Raw genomic sequence first — 20,086 nt, 5'->3', positions numbered from 1 at the left:
AGTCATGAATGATTATACAATGAAATATTATCACAATAAATTTAAAGATCAGGAACATTTTTTTATACTCTCTACCGTTAAGAACTAGTAAAACTAAAATGTTTACATTCGTAAAATTAAACCAATAATGTAATATATTAAACTTACCCTTTTTGCCTTTCCTGCACCAACAGCAACATATAACGACAACAACCGCGACGAAGAAGGCAACTCCGACAATAACAACTATGATTATTATCGTCATCAAATTCTCCTTCAAAAATTGAGGTCGAGCTTCTTTGGGAAAAGGTTGCTCATCTGCAATAAAATAAAAAACAAAAAGAACCAATTGTTACTTAAAGTATAATCGTAAATAACAGTCTTTGAGTGCAATCCTCCTCCTCAAATCAAATTAAATCCAAATAACTTTCTAGGGAAGTAAACACGCAACAAAATCTAATAAGATTATTTTTCTTTGAAGGAAAAATAAAGAGATGCTCGACTAAAATAGGGTTAGTTGATTCTCTTTCATTGAAAAAGAGAATGGGAGCTAGGAGTGTATTCTCTAAATAGTTTATTAGTTTCATTTAAAAAGTTCGCTAAGGTTTCTGGCGGATCTTTCTCGTTCTTTCTTATTGCGCCTTTTGTTAATTAAAAGAGACTCTTCAGGGCCCCTAACTTTCGCGGCAGCCGAAACTATTTGTTTTTATCGAGTTACCAACCAACGTTTTCTCTCTCTCTCTCTCTTCTCGTCAGGATTTTCTAGCGGACTACTATCGGGCGCCTCGAGAATTATCAATAGTCAATTAATGAAATAAAAAGGAAAAACAACTCTTGGAAGAGAATGAGGAGAAGAACGTTACCCGAAAACAGCTAAGAAGAAAAAGAAAACGATGTTCACAAAAAAGAAAGTTTATCCTTCTTCTTCTCTTACCCCTCCCTCTCCTCCTTTTCCCGGGTGACTGTGATATGGCTACGTTCACACGGAATAATTTCACACCTTAATCAATTAGCCTTAAAAAGATACGTAGCCAAGACGACCTACTTTCATGGTGAAAATTTACAGTATTCCTATTCAAGAACAATTTTTAACATTGTGTCGGTTTATTCGAAGTTTGTAAACAAACTCTATATAATATAATTGACACAAGTGTGAACGTAACTTAACTACCAATCTCAGTTTGCAGAAGAAGGGTAAAAAGATTTATACGAAGATTATCGGCGAATGGGGTAAAAAGAAGGGTTTGCTCGTAAACTGAGCTTGGTTCTGTCTATGTCCATTGACTTTCTTAACGAGCGAGCCTGGCTAGAAGATAAAGAGGAGACAGTCGATGGGGGGGAAGGGACAAACCCGAGAACGTACGTGGTTTTGTTTTTCTAGAACGACGATGTTGTTAGTAAAGGCCAGGGCTAAAACCAAAAGGGTCATCTCTCGCAGTCTAAGAAATGAAAGAACTTACAAAGGAGTTAAGTTGGGAAACCGAACCCATCTTAGACTGCGAATTCTTTCGAGTCTACTCTCAATGTTTTGGACTTGGCTACAAAATAGCAGTGTAAACAAACGTCACGGATCTAAACTGCTAGCCAGGATGCAAACAAAAATTTTGATAAAGAGTAATAGGTCTGAAAGTATATATAACCTTGCCGTGAAGAAAAACATTTCTTAAAAGAAGGGAGAAACAAGGGCCTATTTCGTTTATAACTAAGACCGTATAAGAAGGAAACACATTTCGTGACAGCTCTTAACTAAGAGTGACCGATTTTTTCCACGCTGTTTTTTTTTTCTTTCCAATTTTTTTTCTTTTTCAACTCTTGTTCCAGTACAGCCAACTCTATCCTTATTCTATCAGTACTTCAATGCCAACTGGGCACAACGTAGACTGAGAGAAAAACGATACTTCTTTTATAGTAACAAACTCCTCTCCGTGCGTGCGAGCGAGCGGAAGAGTTGGATCAAAAAGAAGGAAATAAACTTTTTTATTTTTTGAGAAATTGGCTTTACAACGTTAAACGGTGGAACGAGTTTTGTTTCTTTTCCCCCCTCCTCTCCATCTCTCAGCTCTAACTCTTTTTTCGGTGTAACGGGAGTTGAAATCTTTCGTTGTCGGATATCCACGGCATGAAAGGGTTTCAGTTGTGTGTTGAAATATAGAGGGGGGATGTAATGCCAGTGCGGATAAAAATAATAAGAAAAATAGGTTATATCCAGTTTATATACAAAGGATGTGAAGCCAGCTGAGAGGATGGGGAATATCTATGTACAGGGTGCACAAAATAAGGATAAACCTTTCAGGAATGTGAATGGATACGGGTTTGTTATTCCCTGAAAGCACATCCCCTGTATTTTCATTTTCTTAACGCCCATCTCCTCTATTACCGAGTAGACTTATCGCGATAAGAGAAACCAACGGAGACGGAAAGACAAAAGGAAACCAGATGTAAGGACATGTCACAATACTCCAGACGCGACTTGAGGAAAACAACCACTAGTCTTCCTACGATAGTGCCAGACAATTGTATATAAACCACAGTATCACATAAACTGTAATTTTTTCAACCGAACATTTTGAAAACGGAACGGTAGAGTTGGGGGAAATTCTAGATATGGCACGTTTCGGGGAGCTTTATAGAAGGAGATTATGAAGGAAGAGGCATCCAGATATTACATCTATCACCTATTTCTCTCCCCACACTATATCGTATCTGATGTTGATGAAAACCTAGTAGATTCTTAGTGTCGCTTTTCCTTCAAATTCTCCAGCCATTGAGGTTGTCCTCAAGCTACTCGTGTTAGTGAAGTGAATTGAGGGAAGGAGAGAAATGTGGTAAACAAATAGAGTAGAGGTTAAAATCATCCGGTTTGGCACCCATTGACTGAAATAGGTTGGACACGTATCGTGAATGGTGGGTGTTAGATCACCAGGGAATTTTTGACTCGACTGATATAAGACGAAATTGGTTTGGAAGGTTATAGGATGGCGACGATCAAAAAGGCGGATGGTAGGTACCCCATGTACGCGGCTATAGAAACGAACCGAGGGGGGGGGGTGGACAAGGGGGTGTAAGTTTATATATAAGTTGGCGTTATTGATCACCCCGGGTTAACTGCGAAGGGTCCCCTTTCCATTAGGGCTCGCTGAGCCGTGAGGTCAACTTCACACCTCATTGCCCGCTTTTCGACAAGAGGCCTCGATAGACTGATTGTTCCGAGGCCTCAAACCCCAGGCGGCAACCGCGCAACTATGCTTAGCTCCGAAACGAAAACTTTCTATAAAGCGCGCGCCCGAGAAGGATGAAGAACAAGAATAATAGAGAGCAGAAACTGCGCCACCACTATTCTCTACATCTCTCTAGACTCTTTCTTCGATGCGTCCTCGGGCTGAGATGTCGGTCACTTCCTCAAACTAACGACTAACAGACTAGCGAGGTAACACGCCTCGGCAAATGTCCAACGTCTTGCGGTTTTCTCTTTTACCCCGTTCACCCGGTTTTCTTGGGGAAGCGTTTTAGACAATGCCATCATGACCGGGCGGTAAGGCGGTAAGACGGTGTCGATTCTGTCCCGCGGTCGACGTCAAGAGGTGAAGGTAGGAAAGGAAGTAAGAAAAAGATTTTTATAGGCAGCAGAGATCTCTTTCAACACAGAACTCGAATAAGGGAGTTGTGGGAAATGAGGTTGATCTGTCGGCATTGAGCACTGCCTTTTTATTAGGGACATTCGACGGCTAGAGTGATATGAAAAGAACCACTAGGAGTCAATCACCTCACCCCGCACGAGTGAAAAGGGATATAACATTATCAGGGACAAAACGGTCAAGCATTGGGATGACTGACCATGGTAGTAAGAAAGGAATCCAATCAGTTTTATAGGCGGATAAAACATTAAATAGGCTTATGCATGGAAAATTATAAAAAATTTTTTTGGGAGATTCTAAAAAATCAGTAAAGAAACTTTCCAATAAAAGGCAATTAAGGGTAATAGACAATGAAAACAATATTGCAGTATAGTTTTAATTATTCACTTAATGAGTGCACACGAGAAGTAACTTTAAGTCATGGTTAATTAGCGTGACTTCTAATAATAAAACAAAAACTTCTGGGAAAGTCACCTCTAACGTACGCAAGCTACTTTCAAAGTTGTCTTCAAAGGAAATCTTAATTAAATTAAAACCCTAACGTAAAGTCAAAGAATTTATAAAACTACACGAAGATGGTGAATGGAGGGGTTTAAAAATAATTAAATCTTAAAAGTTTAGACAGCGGGCCTTTGGGATGGTCCCGGGTTTCTCAAAACTTAATAGTTATTGATTAAGGAACCAACCTTTAAACCAAGCTGAACTGTATATCAATAGCGTATGTGAACAAGGCCAAACTTTCCGCTTCAACAACTTGTTAAAAATTCTTTTTAATCATCTTATGAGGAATATTTCATTATTCATTATAAATCAAGGAAAAAATGTATTTTTACAATGGAAACAGGGTAGTTTCTCGGTACTATGACAATTTAATTAAATCAAGTGTTCAACATCACCCAAATAAGTGAACGGGAGTCAATAAATAATAAACTATAAACCGTCAGTATTTCGGAGAGAAGTTTCTATAATGTCTAAAACTTTCTAGGTATAAACTGAAGTAGGGACTCGAAGGAGAAATCACCTTTTTAATTATTTACGAGAAGCGAAATAAATCTATAAGGTGGGACCGATAAGGCTTACTAAAATCGTTAAATCCGTGCTTTGCCATGATTAACAAACCAGGAGTAGTTCGAACCAAGTTTCTCCACCCTCTTTACGAATTAACTGAACCGGATATACACTACGCGACTTTTTGAATAATTAATACGTTAAGCCAGTTTCGAATTTTAGCAATTTTCTCTCTCTCTCTCTCTCTCTAGTATCGAGACCCTTAGTCCCTCTTGAGTTGAATGTATTCAATTGTTCAAATAAAGTCGAACTGAGCAAGCAGGAAACCATCGTTGTAAATAATAGTACAAGCATTATTAAATTTAGCTACAATAATAAATATTCATTTGGTGATTTATTAAATTCATAGTTAATATAGTTATGTCGAGTGAAAAGCCTAGACTCCATTTTATCCCGTAAGAAACTTACGAGGTAATTACAGCCTGAGATCGCTGGTAGTGTTGCTGACTCGAGTCTCAAAATTTATAATTCAAGTTCTAAGTTCATCCCTCTTACAGTGCAAATAATAGTTCCACCACGTTCAAGGGTTAAACTTTCGGTTTAGCGTTGCTGATTCATATTTAATATTCCTGCAGGCTAAAAGTCCAAAGCTAAAGATAGCCCCCTTGGATATTCTCTTCCTAAATCTGGCGGTGTTAGGATTTCACGTCAGGGACATTTCCAAATAAACCTTCAGGCTTTAATTCTCTCCCTTGGTGATAGAACGGAAACAAGAGGACGACTATATACTTTCATAATTCAAAACATCGTTCTCGAAACAAGAAGCGACAAGGATAGAGTCCGATCGGTGGGGACCGTCTGAAAATGTAACTAACTCCACCACCAACACGTCACCAGAATCAAAATATTGGAGGAGAAAAAGAGCGGAGAGATAGAGAGAAAAAGGAGAGCCGAAATCCCTGCAGGCCCACCTGATTGGAATGCAACATGGCGAACACAGAAGGATCGGGGATAAATTTCACCTGAAGTACAGGACTTGAGGGCAGAAATAAAATACAAGAACTTGGAGATATTACCAGTTAATAGGATAGCTTTTGCATCGAATAATGAACTTCGGTTAGAGGAAAGGGAACGATATGGAGGAGAGGAGAAAGAAAGGATCTCTCTTATACACAGTCTGACAGTTTACACAGTTCTACATCGCTACAAGGATTCCTATACTGGTAAAGGTCGAGAGAGCACCAGGACACTACTACAAGAAGAGAGAAGGGAAGAGTTTAATAACTATGCAAATGAACTGTTTGGTGACTTAATGGGGGTAAAGTGATGCATGCCGGGAAAGAGAGGGAGATCTCGACCGAGACGAGCGGATGAAAAAAGCCCCTCGATCTTATAAAGTGAATACAATGAAAGGTAGAGGGGCTCAACCCCCGCGCTTAAAAAACTATGCCTATGATGGTGAGTGAGAGGCTCCCATAATCCCTACTTCGTAATTCGTATCGCGTAAAGGTATAGATTCCCATCCCGAACCTTATTACAGTTTTAGGATTTTTTGGTCGGGGAGGGATTCGACCTTTTGGCCACTGAGGGTTCTGCCATTTAACTGTCGTTCAGTTAGACCAGCAAGCGCCTCGGTACTGAAAAGTGTCAGACCTCCCGGCTTATAGCAACGAAAAGGAAAGCGTATTTTAAAGCTTGGATATGGCGGACGGAAGGATTCATTCAGTCGAGTTCGTTTCTTAATTCGTTTTCGATAGAGGGAAATAACTTGGGCATCCGAGTCACGGCCTATCATCGAGAGAAGTTCTTCCCGAAAAAAGGGACTGAAGCAAAGAGGATCAATTTTCCTCCAAGCGGTTTCGAGGTACCAAAGAGAGATGGGTTCTAGCAAAAGTCTACGGCAGAACTAAGAACTACTTTTAGGTTTTGAGTCCGAATACGGACGGTGCTAGTTGGATTAATGTCCTTTCACTAGAAGATTTATCGGTGTCTGGAATAAATTGGACGTCCAAGAGAATAAAATAGTACTCTCCTATATACTTCCGACACTCAAATACCATCCTTTTCAAACTTCTTAGATGACATTGCAACTTACAATAATATACATTATATCTCTGATTAGTTTCAAAAGGATGGATTAAGAAAAAACCTTCAGAGACTTTTGAACGCCCATGCCAAAGTATACATACACGTATTTCATAGTTTAATTAGAGATAAAGGTCATGAACCGTGAGAAGTACTTGAATTGTAGCTTCGGATTTAATTGGTCTATTGTAATCTAAGCACAGAAGACACACACACTTCCACGTACAAGTTCCACCATTCTCAAATTAAAATATTCAATCAGATAAGTTGGAACGAAATTTCATCAGATCTTTTTTTCCCCGAACTCCCTCGTTCCCAAATTTTGTTGGGGATTACTTTGGAATTAAAGTATTAACGTTGAAAATTTCCTAATAAAAAGGGGTACGGGTGATAGGAATTACAGCTAGGGTGGGGTTCGATACGGCTTTGACAGATAGCTATCGCCTCCCTATATAAACCCTATTCTTTTACCACGGTAACCTCCCCGAGTCTTACTGCACCTATAAGGTCACCCACTCTCTAGCTAGGTAAGAAAGAAAAGCACGATTTCCTTATAAAAAGAACCGCACCGCACGTGCTAGGACTATTACGTGTTCTTAAGAAGTTAAGATCCGTAGTTGCCTTTCTTTTTTCACCCCGTATCCTCCACACACATACACTTCCATCGCTGGTAGAAATTCTTTTAAAGAGTAACTTATAGAGCAAGAAAAGAGAAGGGGAGGAGACATTTGGGAACACGCGAGGGACGGATATATTCAATTTTATTACACCACGAGACCTAAGACGACGGGGTCTATTAGAAGTTGATTAACCCGACGTTAAAGTAATTATCACTTCTTTACTGAGTCTCTCTATGCCTTAATCAATTTTGAACCATCATTACTTGACGTTGGATTAATTTAGAACAAAGAAATGGATTTTTTCTCTCTCTCCAAATTTAGGAGTTTAACGGTTTCATGTTGATCTATTTCAGATGTACAGAAAGACTGGGCCGTTACCTTATGGTTATATATAAAGGCTCGTTACTTATTTATAGAGAACCATTTTCAATATTAAGTCTATTTCCTAGCTAGTTCCCGCTTCTAACGTCAAAAAAGGACCAAAGCATTCTTAATCTCGCACGTGTGACTAAAAGAATGGTACAATCGTTGGGAGGTTTTTTTTACGGTCCTAACTTCTGGGTCACCTTCCTATTTCAATCAAACAAGAGTATAAATTATAAGTACACATTAGGTTTATTACCTGATCTATTAATTATTCCTAAAGAGAATTAGCCGATTGATTTAAATAATAATAGGCAAACTTTACCAAAGAATATCGTGTAGTACTTTTATCTAAATTAATCAAACGTCATGCAAAATAGAAGACTACTAGTAGAGTCCGTTTTTAGGTCAAGAAATGGATTGAAATCAATTTATCTTCTTTCGAAAAAGCCTAGCTTTGTTTAAATAAGTAATGATAAACTTAATTAAATAAACAGTAAACCTTTGCGTAGTTTCAAAAACTGTTACATAACAAACCTTTAAAGTGAAATTTAAAACAAAAATTCTGTGGCACCATTTCGAAGCCTAATAATTTGATATTAAAATTTCAAAATTTAATAATGACCCTAGTCACCCTACCTTGTTGAAAATTATTGATTATTGTACATTTACTCTTGTTGCAAATGAAGGGCTAGAAATAGGTTATCGCGATAAATTAAAAAAAAAAAAAATAATAACCATCGCGTATTAATTCCACTATCAAAACCATTTCCTCCACCCACCACGTCATATTTCTCAGACTAGGTTTCGAATAACAATTCATTCAAAACTAAACCGTCGTCGACTCTTTGGGTCTCCCCTCATTCTCATTCTCATTTTGAAAGCCCTTGATGTTATTTCGCGACAAAGTATCTCTACCGAATAAATGGGACAACCACTACGCGATCGACTTTCGAAGGGTGAATAGAAAGTGAAGACTAGCATCTCTCCTTTGTTGCCAAGCTCTTCAATTAAATCATCGGACGGGAGAACGATATCAAGTCGTTGTAAGTCTAGAATCGATTAGGTTTCATAAATGCCTCCTCTCCACTCATCCTAAAGACGCTCGCGTCACTTACAACTTTCAATAAATTTTCACTTAATTAAACTCAATGCCCTAGTAAATAAAATGACCAGAGATAGGGAGTTTCCTAGGAAATATAGCCAAGTATTTAATATCAGGAATATATACCGCTAACAAGAATCATTGCGCCACCATTATCCCCCATCTTCATTTCTTCCAGGGTTTTGTGACTATCCGTTACGCCTCTTTCTAACTGTGATTTCATTGGTTGTTAACCACGCGAGTAGGTTCAAGCCTACCTCTTCCCACAAAATCTACCTAGTTACATTGGGAAAATGATTACACTATGATTCTTAGTAGCTGTATGCATTCCTGTTAATATAACTAGAAGATCAAATAAGATAATAAATTAGGCGATTTTTTAATAGGACCTTTGGATGTCTAAAACTACGAGGGTGTGTTTCCCAGTGACGCATTGCACTTAATGAGATTTTCCGTATCATGGTATAACTTATACTATTTTCTCTGAATCCTTATTTGTTAAGGACGACGCTATTCTAATTTTTGGGAAAGATCAAAAACATTTTTGAAAGTTATGTTCAAGCTATGATAAATTACCTCGGTCTATATATATCTATATGCATCGCGTAACAAAAAAATCATAATGTCAAACCGAATTTAAAAGGGGAAATGGCGTCCGAGAGGAGACGAGAAAAAGGGGTGCACGACGCTCAGTGCCAAAAAAGAAATTCAACCACTGATCGATGGGTCTATTTACCCATCTTTTTTCGTCATTGGTTTCTTATACAAATGTTTACGGGGCGGTGGTTTCACTACTTTTTTATGGTGTTCTATTTATTTCTTTCTTTCATTCGTTCGTTGGTTGTGTTGGCGCCTGTCAATGTAACGAATTGGCTTATTTCCTAAGAGCAAAAACGTCTATTTCGTTCTTCGATTGTATACGGTGCATAAATGCTGGGGGGTCAGAGATTTGTTACGCGACAAAACAACACTACGACGTTCGATTTTCGATATAGGTCTCTAATATCCTACGCAGGCTAATGTTAGATACGGTTTCTAACATGTTAAATAATGTTGTGTGCTAAGTCTGCGAGGCAGAGGCATTACTGTGAAAACTAACAACTTAGTGTTTGTTCGAATACGTATATGAAATAAGTAACTCGCGGTACGATTTCTTTTACCAATAATCGCGAAGTATAAAACAATGAAAAATCCTCCACCATAAAGGACAAGTTTAGAGGTTATCAAAGGTCATTACGAACCATCAGGGCTAGCGATTCGACCATCACCGCACCAGGACTCGTTACTCCAGAGACACAGGACAACTCTGACATCGCTGTAGGCTTGGGCGCTGACGGGAGCTAGTAGGGTCACCTTGTTCACGTTCGGGGTCACCTCGTCTACCTGGGCCACTTGTTTCCAATCTTCAACGTCGGAGGGTCTAGCTTCGATCTGAATAGTTAAGGGGGAGGGACGAAATAACGGCTCAATTAGAATGGTCCCCCGTACAAGTCGACGTCCGAAATCGGCACGCGAAATGGTAATTAAATTGGTTTAACGCGTAGAGATTTAATAAAAAAATAAATATTAAGCACCTTAGCGAACAGTTTGAGATTGGTGGGATTGACTTGAAAGGTCACGACGTGGGTGTCTTTGTCGTAATGGGCGGCATTGACACGCGGCATATCTGAATTAAAATGATTGAATATTAGGCTTAACTCAAATCTTTCTCCCAACGTGGGAGTTAAAAATTTTAAATTGGTTAATTTGGACGAAAATTGTGTTAATTATTTTTATCCAGGGTTTTTGTTTTGGGGAGGAAGGAGCCATTCATGTTTGTGTTAGAACTTCCACCACGACGTCACATTAACTCACCTTTTAAATTGACTGTTTCGAATGAACAAATAAAAAGAAACGGGAATAAAAAACCATGTTAGTTTAACCATTACCACCTTTACCATTTTTAAAATGACACCAAACGTGGAATGAAATTACAAAAAATATTTTTTAAATATCGAACCGTATTGACTACGTATAGGTACAGAGGCAAGTCGGGTAAAATACGGTTGGTCGAAAATGTCTCGCTTAATTACGTAAATTAATCCCACTTTTGATTAAAAAAGAGCGCTGGTAGGTGAACTTACCTTTACTCGAGATGGTAATTTCTTCGGAGTATCCGCTATGTCCCCTCGCATTAACGGCCAAAACTTTAAACTTGTACTTGGTGTTCGACGTCAATCCTTTTTGATAAAAAGGGAGGGGAACAACATTAACATAATTATAAGTAAATGTCGAGCGTGGGAGAAGGGAGGAATTATTTATGCTACGTAGGATGGTATAAGTAATCCCTATGGGGGTGTCAGTCTGGGTGTCAATAAAGTTAAGCCTTTTTGGCCTTAAACGAAGCCGATGTACGGCCTTCTCTCACCTGTAACTTGGCAGGGATTTTGCGTCCGACAGGACTCATTACGAACTTGACCGTTGGACGTATCGAAAACGTTGACCAAAAACTCGGTGTTAGCGTAACCGCCGTTGAAACCGTGCACCCACTGCAAAGTGACGGTGTTCGAGTTAATGTTGACCGGCGTGACGTGAGTGGGTGAATCGGGGGCTCCTTTCTTGACCAATTTGATTATGGTCTTCTCGTCGTCCCCGATCAGATTCCAGGCGCGACAAGTGTAGTCTCCGTAATCGCTTTCGGAGATGTCTCGAATAGCCAAAGCGCCGGCGAAAAGGTCGTTTCCTAGGCTAGTGACGTTCGTCTGATAGGCTCCTTGATATTCGAGGCTTCGCGATTGATAAAACCATTCGAAATTTGGTTCCGGGTAAGCTTGCATCTTGCATACGAGAACGGCCGTTTCCCCAACGTCGAAGGCGACCCGGTTGTACGTGTGTCGAACCACGGGAGAATCTAAGTTAAATAAATATCCCAAAAACAGATTTCATTAAAAAAAACTAACTCTGGGGAAAATTATCGAGAATTAATAGCCACTCGTCTGGTTTCCCTTATCCATTTGTTTTTACCTTTAAAGGGAAAGCGAACTTGCGTATCAGATTAGGCTAACGAAAAATGATCCTACGATTATGACCTTTAAAGACCACCATCCCTTTAACATAATCTTCTTTTTAATATTTCTAGGTTAAAACGTGAAGGGGTATCCTCCCAGCGTTAACGGCTTAAACCGCGCAGTGCGGGCTGTTATCGCTATTTTAAACAAAGCCTTACACGAAACTTTGAGCATAATTATTTTTCGGTCGCGCGTGTTTTGCGATCAACCCTAAAAATTATTCTTCCTGAAGCTCACCGGACTCTCTCTCTCTCACCGGTACGTCCTTCAATTGTATGCCTAACCCGAGCGAGTCGTCGAGCGGAAATTATATTAGCACCGAAGGGCTATTAAAATGCTCGAGTTGACCCCTTCTTCCTCTAGACCTCCTCCTTCGCCCCCTATCAACCCATTTTACCTGACGCGAATTAAAAATTGACCAATTAAAATGTGACGAACGCCCGACGACGGACCGTTAAACCCATAAAAAAAGGTAAAAGATAAATATGCCCAAAGCTCTTGACGATAAAACGATGGTTGGTACGGGTAGGAAGGTATTGGCAGAAGGCTTGTTGAAATATTCAGTCCGCGCCCAACTCATTTGCTAATACCCTATATAGAAATAATTGTTGCTAAAATCTAAATTACAACCGGCAGGCAGGTAAGCAGACTATAGATTAAATTAAACCATACAAAACAAAGAAATTTCGTTTGTGTAAATTATAGGCGTCCAAAAAATCCTGTTTTAAAAACAGACCAGACCAGACCATACGCAATTAACGAGGATTTGATTGTTTTGTTTTGAAAGCTACTGCTTAAAAGTATTCAACGCTACTGTAACCCTCGAGTTTCAGTCTTGCAATTAAAATACAAAGTACTAGTGCACATATCTCTTTTATAGTCCTAGAAATGTCAGGTTAATTTGGTTCTATTTGAAAAGAAGTGAAAAACAAAAGGAGTGTTGACCCAGAAAATAAAAATAATTTGAAGCATATTTTTAAGTTATATTATTTTTTACTTTCAAAAGGGCACGGAGCTCGAATACAGCAGGACGGTCTGGTGAATAACAGCTTGTACCAACGACCGTTTTAATTTCAAGTACCTAAGAGTAAGCGTGATACTTTACGACACTAGATTCAGATTCAGACATTCACCCTCTCTTCCCCCTGACCATAATCAAAAGTATGAACCTATTAAATTTATAATTAAATTGGATGTATACCGAAGAAAAGGTAGCGTTAGAATCCTTTACAAACCAACCTTAGCCCCGAGGTATTATAAGAGAAGCACCTGAAATTTAAGCTTAAACCCCTTTTGATCCTAAAATTGAGTTACAACATTTACGCTTTCCGCTTCAATTCTCTATCCTTCATCTTTTCTGAATCCCTTTTGACATTAACGTCCAATCCTTTCTGAGAGCGTAATTAGTTTAAAGCACCCACGCCTACTCCTACAGTTGTACCTAAACGTTTATACTGTTTGATCAAACTTTGGGGTATATCAGTCGTAAAAAATAAAGAGTATACCTAGAAAACGAAATATTAAAGTGTCCCTTCCGCTCTCTTTCTAGAACTCTCGTGAAAAGAAAATCAAAAGGATGAAAGAAAACCCTATTTTTACGGCACTGTTTACGCCGCTGAGTGGTCATTCTACGCAAAGAAATGATCGTAAAAAAACCAGGACGGGGAGGGATCACCTGAAGAGAGAGAGCTGACTGCTGAAATTTTCTTTTTTTTCGGCATCTTTGACGATATACCGGGGAAATTCTAGACTACTACTAGTAGTAGTATAGAAATTGGTGAAGTTACGCCCCAGCAGGAAGAAGAAATTTCGATTTCAGTAATACCCCTTTTACGCTGTGTGTGAATATAAAAAGAATAAAAAGTGGGCCCTCTCTCACACTTTACTTTTATTCCTCTCAGTTTTTATTTCTTAAAGAGTGGATGAAATGTTACTGCTATTTTTATAAAGAAATTTCAAAAATATTGCATTCCGATGAAGAAAGTAACTTTTGATTGAATACTATACGCGAAAGACAAATTTATTTTCATCTTCCCTTTAAAGATAGGAGGTATATTTCTACCTGGAAATTGAAACCGTCTCGGAAAAGAAATGAGTTCGAATATATCATTGCCTTCTCTTCGGTATCCTAAGTTTCTTATTTGAAGTTTCTCCCATTTTTATCCCCTGTAAAATAATGTTCCTACAAACCCTTTCTAAATAATTTTCTGTTTCATTTCTTATGAATATTTTATGTGTATAATATCATCTCATGTTCGCTCTGTATAATTTAATTTTTATATATTTTGCAGAGTTGATGATGTTTTATGTATTTCCAATGAGATTTGGTAGTTTCGAAGAAAATTTAAGAAAACATTAGGAAGACCCTGAAGGGACCGACGAGAACAAATTTCGCTACATCATCGGGTATTCTAGGAACCAAAAATCGAAGATGAAAAGAAAAAAAAAACGGACTTACGTTCAATATGAACGACAGTGTGTGAGACGGCGGCGTTGCCAACCCCGTTATCAAAGACGCACGAGTATTGACCTCGATCGCTGGGGTCGAGTGTGTTGCCCCTTCTAGCCGCTCCGTCAAAGTTCAGGGTGCTTTGGACAGAGTAGGCGTTGTTATCTTCGATGTTATCGGTCACGGTAACGCTATGCCTTCCTTGATGATCGCCCACAGCAATCGCTTCTTGGTTGTGCAACCATTTGACTTGAGGTTTGGGTTTACCGCGAGCTCGACACGTCAAACTGAAGTTTCGATCGCCTTCTTTCTTGATGATTTGAGGTCTGGGTGGGATACTGATCGTCGGAGATTCTTTGAAAAAAATTTGGTAAAAATCATTTAGTTTTGAGTAGTTTTATTTAGATTTTATTGCGTTATACAAATTAAGAGATTTCTATTAAAAACCAGAAACAAAATTTCATAAGCCCCTGTAAGATTTCTTCTCAGCTATACATAAGTGTATTGCAGAGTGAAACACTTCTACAGGCGTTGTATTGGAAAAGCATTAAGTGGTTGTCGCCTATAAGTAGGCTTATCCTTTAAACATTACTGCTAAGCGAGTGAAACATTTCTGCAGGCGCCCAAAGCGAAATTCGTTTAACTTTTTTTTTCTTTAACAACTCGTTTGTCGGTAGGAAAATTGAGCTACAGCTTTCAACAACTCACCATTAACGGTCAGGTAAACGGAAGCCAAATTTCCTTCTCCTAGGGCGTTGTGAGGTTGACAAAAGTATCGGCCTTCGTGACTAACGTGCGCCGAGATGAGCGTGTAATTGGCTCGCCTGGCTAGCTCGATATTCTCTTGACCTTCTCGCCACCATCGAAATTCGGGATGCGGCCATCCGGGAGGTTGAGCGGAACAGGAAAGGGTAAAAGGACGGCCGGCAATGGCAACCGGGTTAGTAGGGTGAATTTGGGCTTCTCCCGGTTTATCTGAAAGAAAAGTAATAAAAGAAAAGAAAAGACAGTCAGACATTTTCATTAGTATTCAGTTCGTCACGATAACGAGCGGAAAACCAACTTCTCACTACTTTTATTTCAACAGCCAAGTTCAACTAGTAATACGCTTAACTGTCGAGTACCTTTCTTAACCATTTTACGGAAGATTCCGTTTGATATTAATTATAATTCAAATGGAAATGTTTAATTCAAAGATTGGCTGGGCTACAGCCAACAACCATAAAAATGGAGGAAAGGGAACGCAGTTTGTTAGGCCTTGGCTAAAATCAGCGCGTGCATGAGTCGAGCGAGACTAACTCGTTTATGATGGATAGCTTTTTAATAACCCAGACTCGCTTCCCCTTCCCATACTACTCTCATACCATCGTATAGAATCTACCAACAGCAAAAATGTGTTTTCCGTTTTGTCGCTGTGCGGATTAAAAAGCGGCGTTAATAGTCTATAGCCGAAACGCTTCAACAAACGGTAAGCATAGCGGTGGTGGTGGTGGTCTATTCTCCGAACCAACTTAAATTATGCGCGTGGAATCTTTTAGCACGCAGACCTCGTCAACCGAATCTATCATTACATACGATGTAAGTCTCATGAGCGAAAAATAGGGTACCTGATGAAATTTTACTGTTAAGTAACTAGCTAGGCCCCACCCCTCTCCCCAACTTCCCTTCCGAAACCCGTACTTATTATAAAAGTATGGAAAGTAAGAATCAACTATAGGTCAGATTGGACTTAGGCCGGCCGCGATATTAAATTCCGTACGAGTACGCCTAATGAATCAAGAAAGAGGAAAGAAAAGATTGGCGTAAGGTATCCATACCCGATTACGAAAACGCAGTAACTGAAGATACTTGACATCATAGATTTATTGATCAAATGAAAAAAAAAAAAAGATTGATATTCTAAATTTTCCATTAACCAAGATAAGCTGACACCTTCAATGGTAATAACTTAATATTCGAATTTTTAAATTAACTTCTCAGAATGAGTTCGAGATACTTCCATTTTGTTTTATTTATCGGTAGAGATATTTCCAATGATTTATTTATTCACCGTCTCAGGTCGGACAAGTTTAGAGACGTCCGAAACGAAATCGCTTCTCTGCCCAACTCTACCCCTTAGTTCTTGGATTAAGTATAGAATCTGAGACTTATATCACGGTAAGGTTGTTAGGCATCCGCTTTATTGTAATGGAAAAGCGTCGTTAGAGAGAATCCCGTCGCGGGAACTACGCGCCCAGCCTACTTAATGCCCATAGGTAGCGCCTTACATCACGCGCTTATATTGTCAAAAGGCAGCGATTAGTTTTCTCGTCTCCACCCCCTTGTGTCCCCCTTTCGCAACGTTTAATAGGACGACGATGTAGGAAAAATAATCGGGTAGTGTACCTGTAAATCCCTTCGTCGCTTATCTTGATGGTACCGGAATAAGTACTCTAGGCCTTGGCTTTTTCTAGAGCTCTCCGATAAGCGAAACGCGTGCCCAAAGCGTGTGGACCCCAAAAACGATATTAAGCCTAAACCCTGGGAATCAAAAGAGAAGTTTTCGAAGTGGGGCAAACTAAAGAGGGGGCCCCACGAAGACCCCCAGGGGAAGGAAGAATAGTTTAACGGAGACGGGGGGAGGGGAGTAAAAGGGAATACCGGACAAACTCTTCATTATCATCAGAAATTCATTAAACGAGAAACTTAAGCGCGGTGGAACAGATTAGCCCTTATAGCAAGCTATAGCTAGTCCCGCAATTTTTATTGCGTCGAAACCAAAAAGCCCCGCGTACTACAGTTACCACTAAGAATGTAGTGAAGTTCTCCAAGAATACTTAAAACAACCGCTGTAGGGAATCACTGTTCGATACGCGTTTAAGGTGCATGAAAAGTTTTTATCGAAGGACGAAATGAAAGAGAGAAATGAATAAATTCATTCAACTTGAGAGAAGAAGAGCAAACATTCGGTGAGAGAAGTCTCGACACCGTTATACGGTATTTTAAGTGACTGTCCCTATTGTAGAAATGACTAAATTATTCAACGGACAAAACAGAGCTAGGCGAGAGGCGAGAATTGTATATATATCAGACTGAGCCATTTCTATGCACGACCCACCTAGTACCAACTGTGCCACTTTTTTTTCCCGAAATTGAATATTCATTTATTTAAACTAAAATAACTATTCTACATTTTTTCCCGCCACATTTAATTCAATCTCAATTTAGTCAAGTGCCTATCTTTTTAAAACACTTCCCAGTTAAATTTACTTTAATGGTTAAAGGTATCTCGCAAAACATTTCTTATTAAATATTAAAACTACAGTCGCTATGAAAAGTGCATTTATTAAAACAATATTTGCGAAGGGACTAGGCTAGATTAAATATTTTTAGAGCAAATTCTACCAAAATTTTAACTTGTAAAGTTTTTGAATCATCTAACAATTCCACGTGTTCACCTATATAAAATTTAACGAAGTAGAAATTGCTGGGGAGTTTTTGAAACTAAAATCTGTTTCTAAAATGGGGAACAGAAAAGGGGTGAGATGATGCCATCTATACAGGATCGTTATCTTTTCGGGAAAAGCATCCTCAAAATGTAGAGGGGATGGAATTGGTTGAGAGGAATTGAAGAACCTGCTATAAAAATAAGACTGGTTGGTATATACAGACTGCACTGACTCTCTGGTGAGATCGTGATTTCGCAGGAAAAGCAATAACAGCCATTTCTGAAACGGCATCCATCGGAGGGGGAAGAGGAGACCAAGTGGGGTGAAGAGCCATTGAACGCTTTATCAGAAGCTGAAGAGAGGAGAGGATAGGAGAGGAAAGAAGAAAATGGTTGTCAAAGGCACGCGGCTATAGAGAAAACGAGAAGAGCAGAGCACCGTTTGGATACGTTCTATATATATATATATATATATATATATATATATATATATATATATATATATAAATCCGAAACACCCTATATTCCGGCAGCCGAGATTTTCAGAGAGAGAGAGAGAGAGAGCTATAACGTTGGTAAAGAACCATTTCTCCAGTTAAACCATACATAAAAGACCCATGAATTTATTCAATTCTCTCATAAACACCGAACTGTTTGGCGTCTTTAGCTTATACTACTACTACTACTACTCAACCTACAGATCCAGTTAAAGACTATCTTTGTCTAGGACATTAAGGCAACGGAACAATATACTTGGAAACGTTTAATAAATTCTCCTCCACGAATGAGGCGATGGGATGGAATGAGTAGGAAAAAAAAAGAGACTATCTTGTTGCGCAATGTCAATTGGCGTTGGATAAAATCGGAGTAAAAAAACTTACGAGTGACGTGAATAGTGACGCTAGCATTTCCAGACACCTCTCGTTGAAGGAGGGATCCCGATGGTTGTAAAATATTGGAAGCGACGCAACTGTAACGTCCAGCGTCGTCGGCCGATAACTTCTCCAGTGTCAGAGTGTCTCCTTTCTGTCTGAAATAAGGATCATCGTCTTTCTTCCAATGGACGGAATACGGAGGCGGGCTCGCGGCGACGTTACACTTGACCGACAAAGAGTTACCAGCCGTCACCTCTTGTTCCGCCACTAAATTAACCTCTGGTCCATCTGCATATTAAACAAATATGATATATAAAAATTAATTCAACGATAGGTCAATTTTTCTTCCCAGTAATCAAGCAATAAACTTTAAATGTTATAATAATATTATAACCGAATAATAAACAAAGCATTAAATTTATATACGAATACGAAACAAATAATTTAGTATGAGAGGGAGTAAATATTTGAGTATAAGTTGCTTGATTAATATCGTTAATAGCAAATTAACGATAACAGATTAGTCGGAAATTGTAGTGAGCAGAAATCTTTAATGGGCTAACAATCGCGAGTCGACTCGTTGATGGCTCTTAATCCATAAAGGGAATTAGTTTGCCGAGCTCTTTAGACATTAATCTACCCTTTCGTTCGTCCTATCGTACGTACGTACAACTGGCAATATAATTTCTCCTGGCTGCCACGGAAAGTAGGCCTTAATTAATCCCGCCTGCATTTGATCGCTTTTATTTTAGTTTTTTTACTCCCCTTCGTTCCATTCTCATTCCTAAAACAATTCTAAGCCTAACGTCTCTATTAAAAAGCTGGGAAGTTTATAACCGACCAAAACAAAGCGCCTAGCGAATAAAAATAAAAAAGGGGTAGTAGTGGTTTTACCAGAGCTCAAACTTCATCTATCTAAATATACGAAAGAGAACAGCTCCGGAAGTTTATTATAACAGTATAATCTAATTGCTCAAAACAACCGAGCTTCGCTTTTAATCTGTCTAAGAGACATTAAATGCCAGGATGATATAATAACGTTTCATCCCTCTGGATTTTATGCTTTATAGACTTTTAAGGTAAATAGGCGTGACAGGCTATACGTCAAAAAAATAAGGTAAACATAATAAAGAGATTAATTGTAATCGACAAAATTAATAAGCATAAATTAAGGGTTTTATCCTAAATTTATCAAAAGTAAATATTGAAAGTTATCAAAGTTGCTAACAATTCTTTAAACGAAGTGATATTTTTCCACGCCTTGTAAGAGACAAAGGACTAAAGAAAATAAGAATAGCTCTGAGAATAACACTCGTGTTAAGCCTAAATCGTCTGTATCTTATTTTAATTAGATTAACGCCTGAGACCAAAACGACGACTAGGAAAAACTTTATTATTTAATGATGCTATTAGGATAATGGGCAAATTAAGAAAAAAACTACAAGACAAAGATAGCTCGGCGTTCATACAAGATTTAATTAAGGCAACTCGAA

The 20,086-nt window shown here is 38.8% G+C and overlaps 1 protein-coding gene across 3 annotated transcripts in view; it reads right to left on the bottom strand.

Annotated features, from left to right (window-relative positions):
- The window catches only part of LOC149661640 (cell adhesion molecule Dscam1-like), a 183,565-nt gene that overhangs the window by 5,214 nt on the left and 158,265 nt on the right, over nucleotides 1-20,086 (bottom strand). For 2 of the 3 annotated variants that reach the window (XM_089843202.1, XM_089843201.1), the window contains 9 exons: nucleotides 18,600-18,881; nucleotides 15,000-15,266; nucleotides 14,301-14,645; nucleotides 11,203-11,685; nucleotides 10,919-11,014; nucleotides 10,650-10,661; nucleotides 10,370-10,461; nucleotides 10,037-10,226; nucleotides 148-297 (listed from right to left, as the gene is read on the bottom strand). In XM_089843202.1, the coding sequence (XP_089699328.1) occupies nucleotides 148-297; nucleotides 10,037-10,226; nucleotides 10,370-10,461; nucleotides 10,650-10,661; nucleotides 10,919-11,014; nucleotides 11,203-11,685; nucleotides 14,301-14,645; nucleotides 15,000-15,266; nucleotides 18,600-18,881 (1,917 nt within the window). The remainder of the gene's footprint in view (nucleotides 1-147; nucleotides 298-10,036; nucleotides 10,227-10,369; nucleotides 10,462-10,649; nucleotides 10,662-10,918; nucleotides 11,015-11,202; nucleotides 11,686-14,300; nucleotides 14,646-14,999; nucleotides 15,267-18,599; nucleotides 18,882-20,086) is intronic. The other variant, XM_089843203.1, reaches the window with a different exon arrangement.

The sequence above is a fragment of the Phalangium opilio genome, unplaced genomic scaffold, assembly GCF_054372755.1.
Source record: "Phalangium opilio isolate 3A_F unplaced genomic scaffold, DU_Popi_V2 ptg000070l_1, whole genome shotgun sequence".
Taxonomy (NCBI): Eukaryota; Metazoa; Arthropoda; class Arachnida; order Opiliones; family Phalangiidae; genus Phalangium; species Phalangium opilio.
This window is presented reverse-complemented; position numbering and strand designations above follow the sequence as displayed.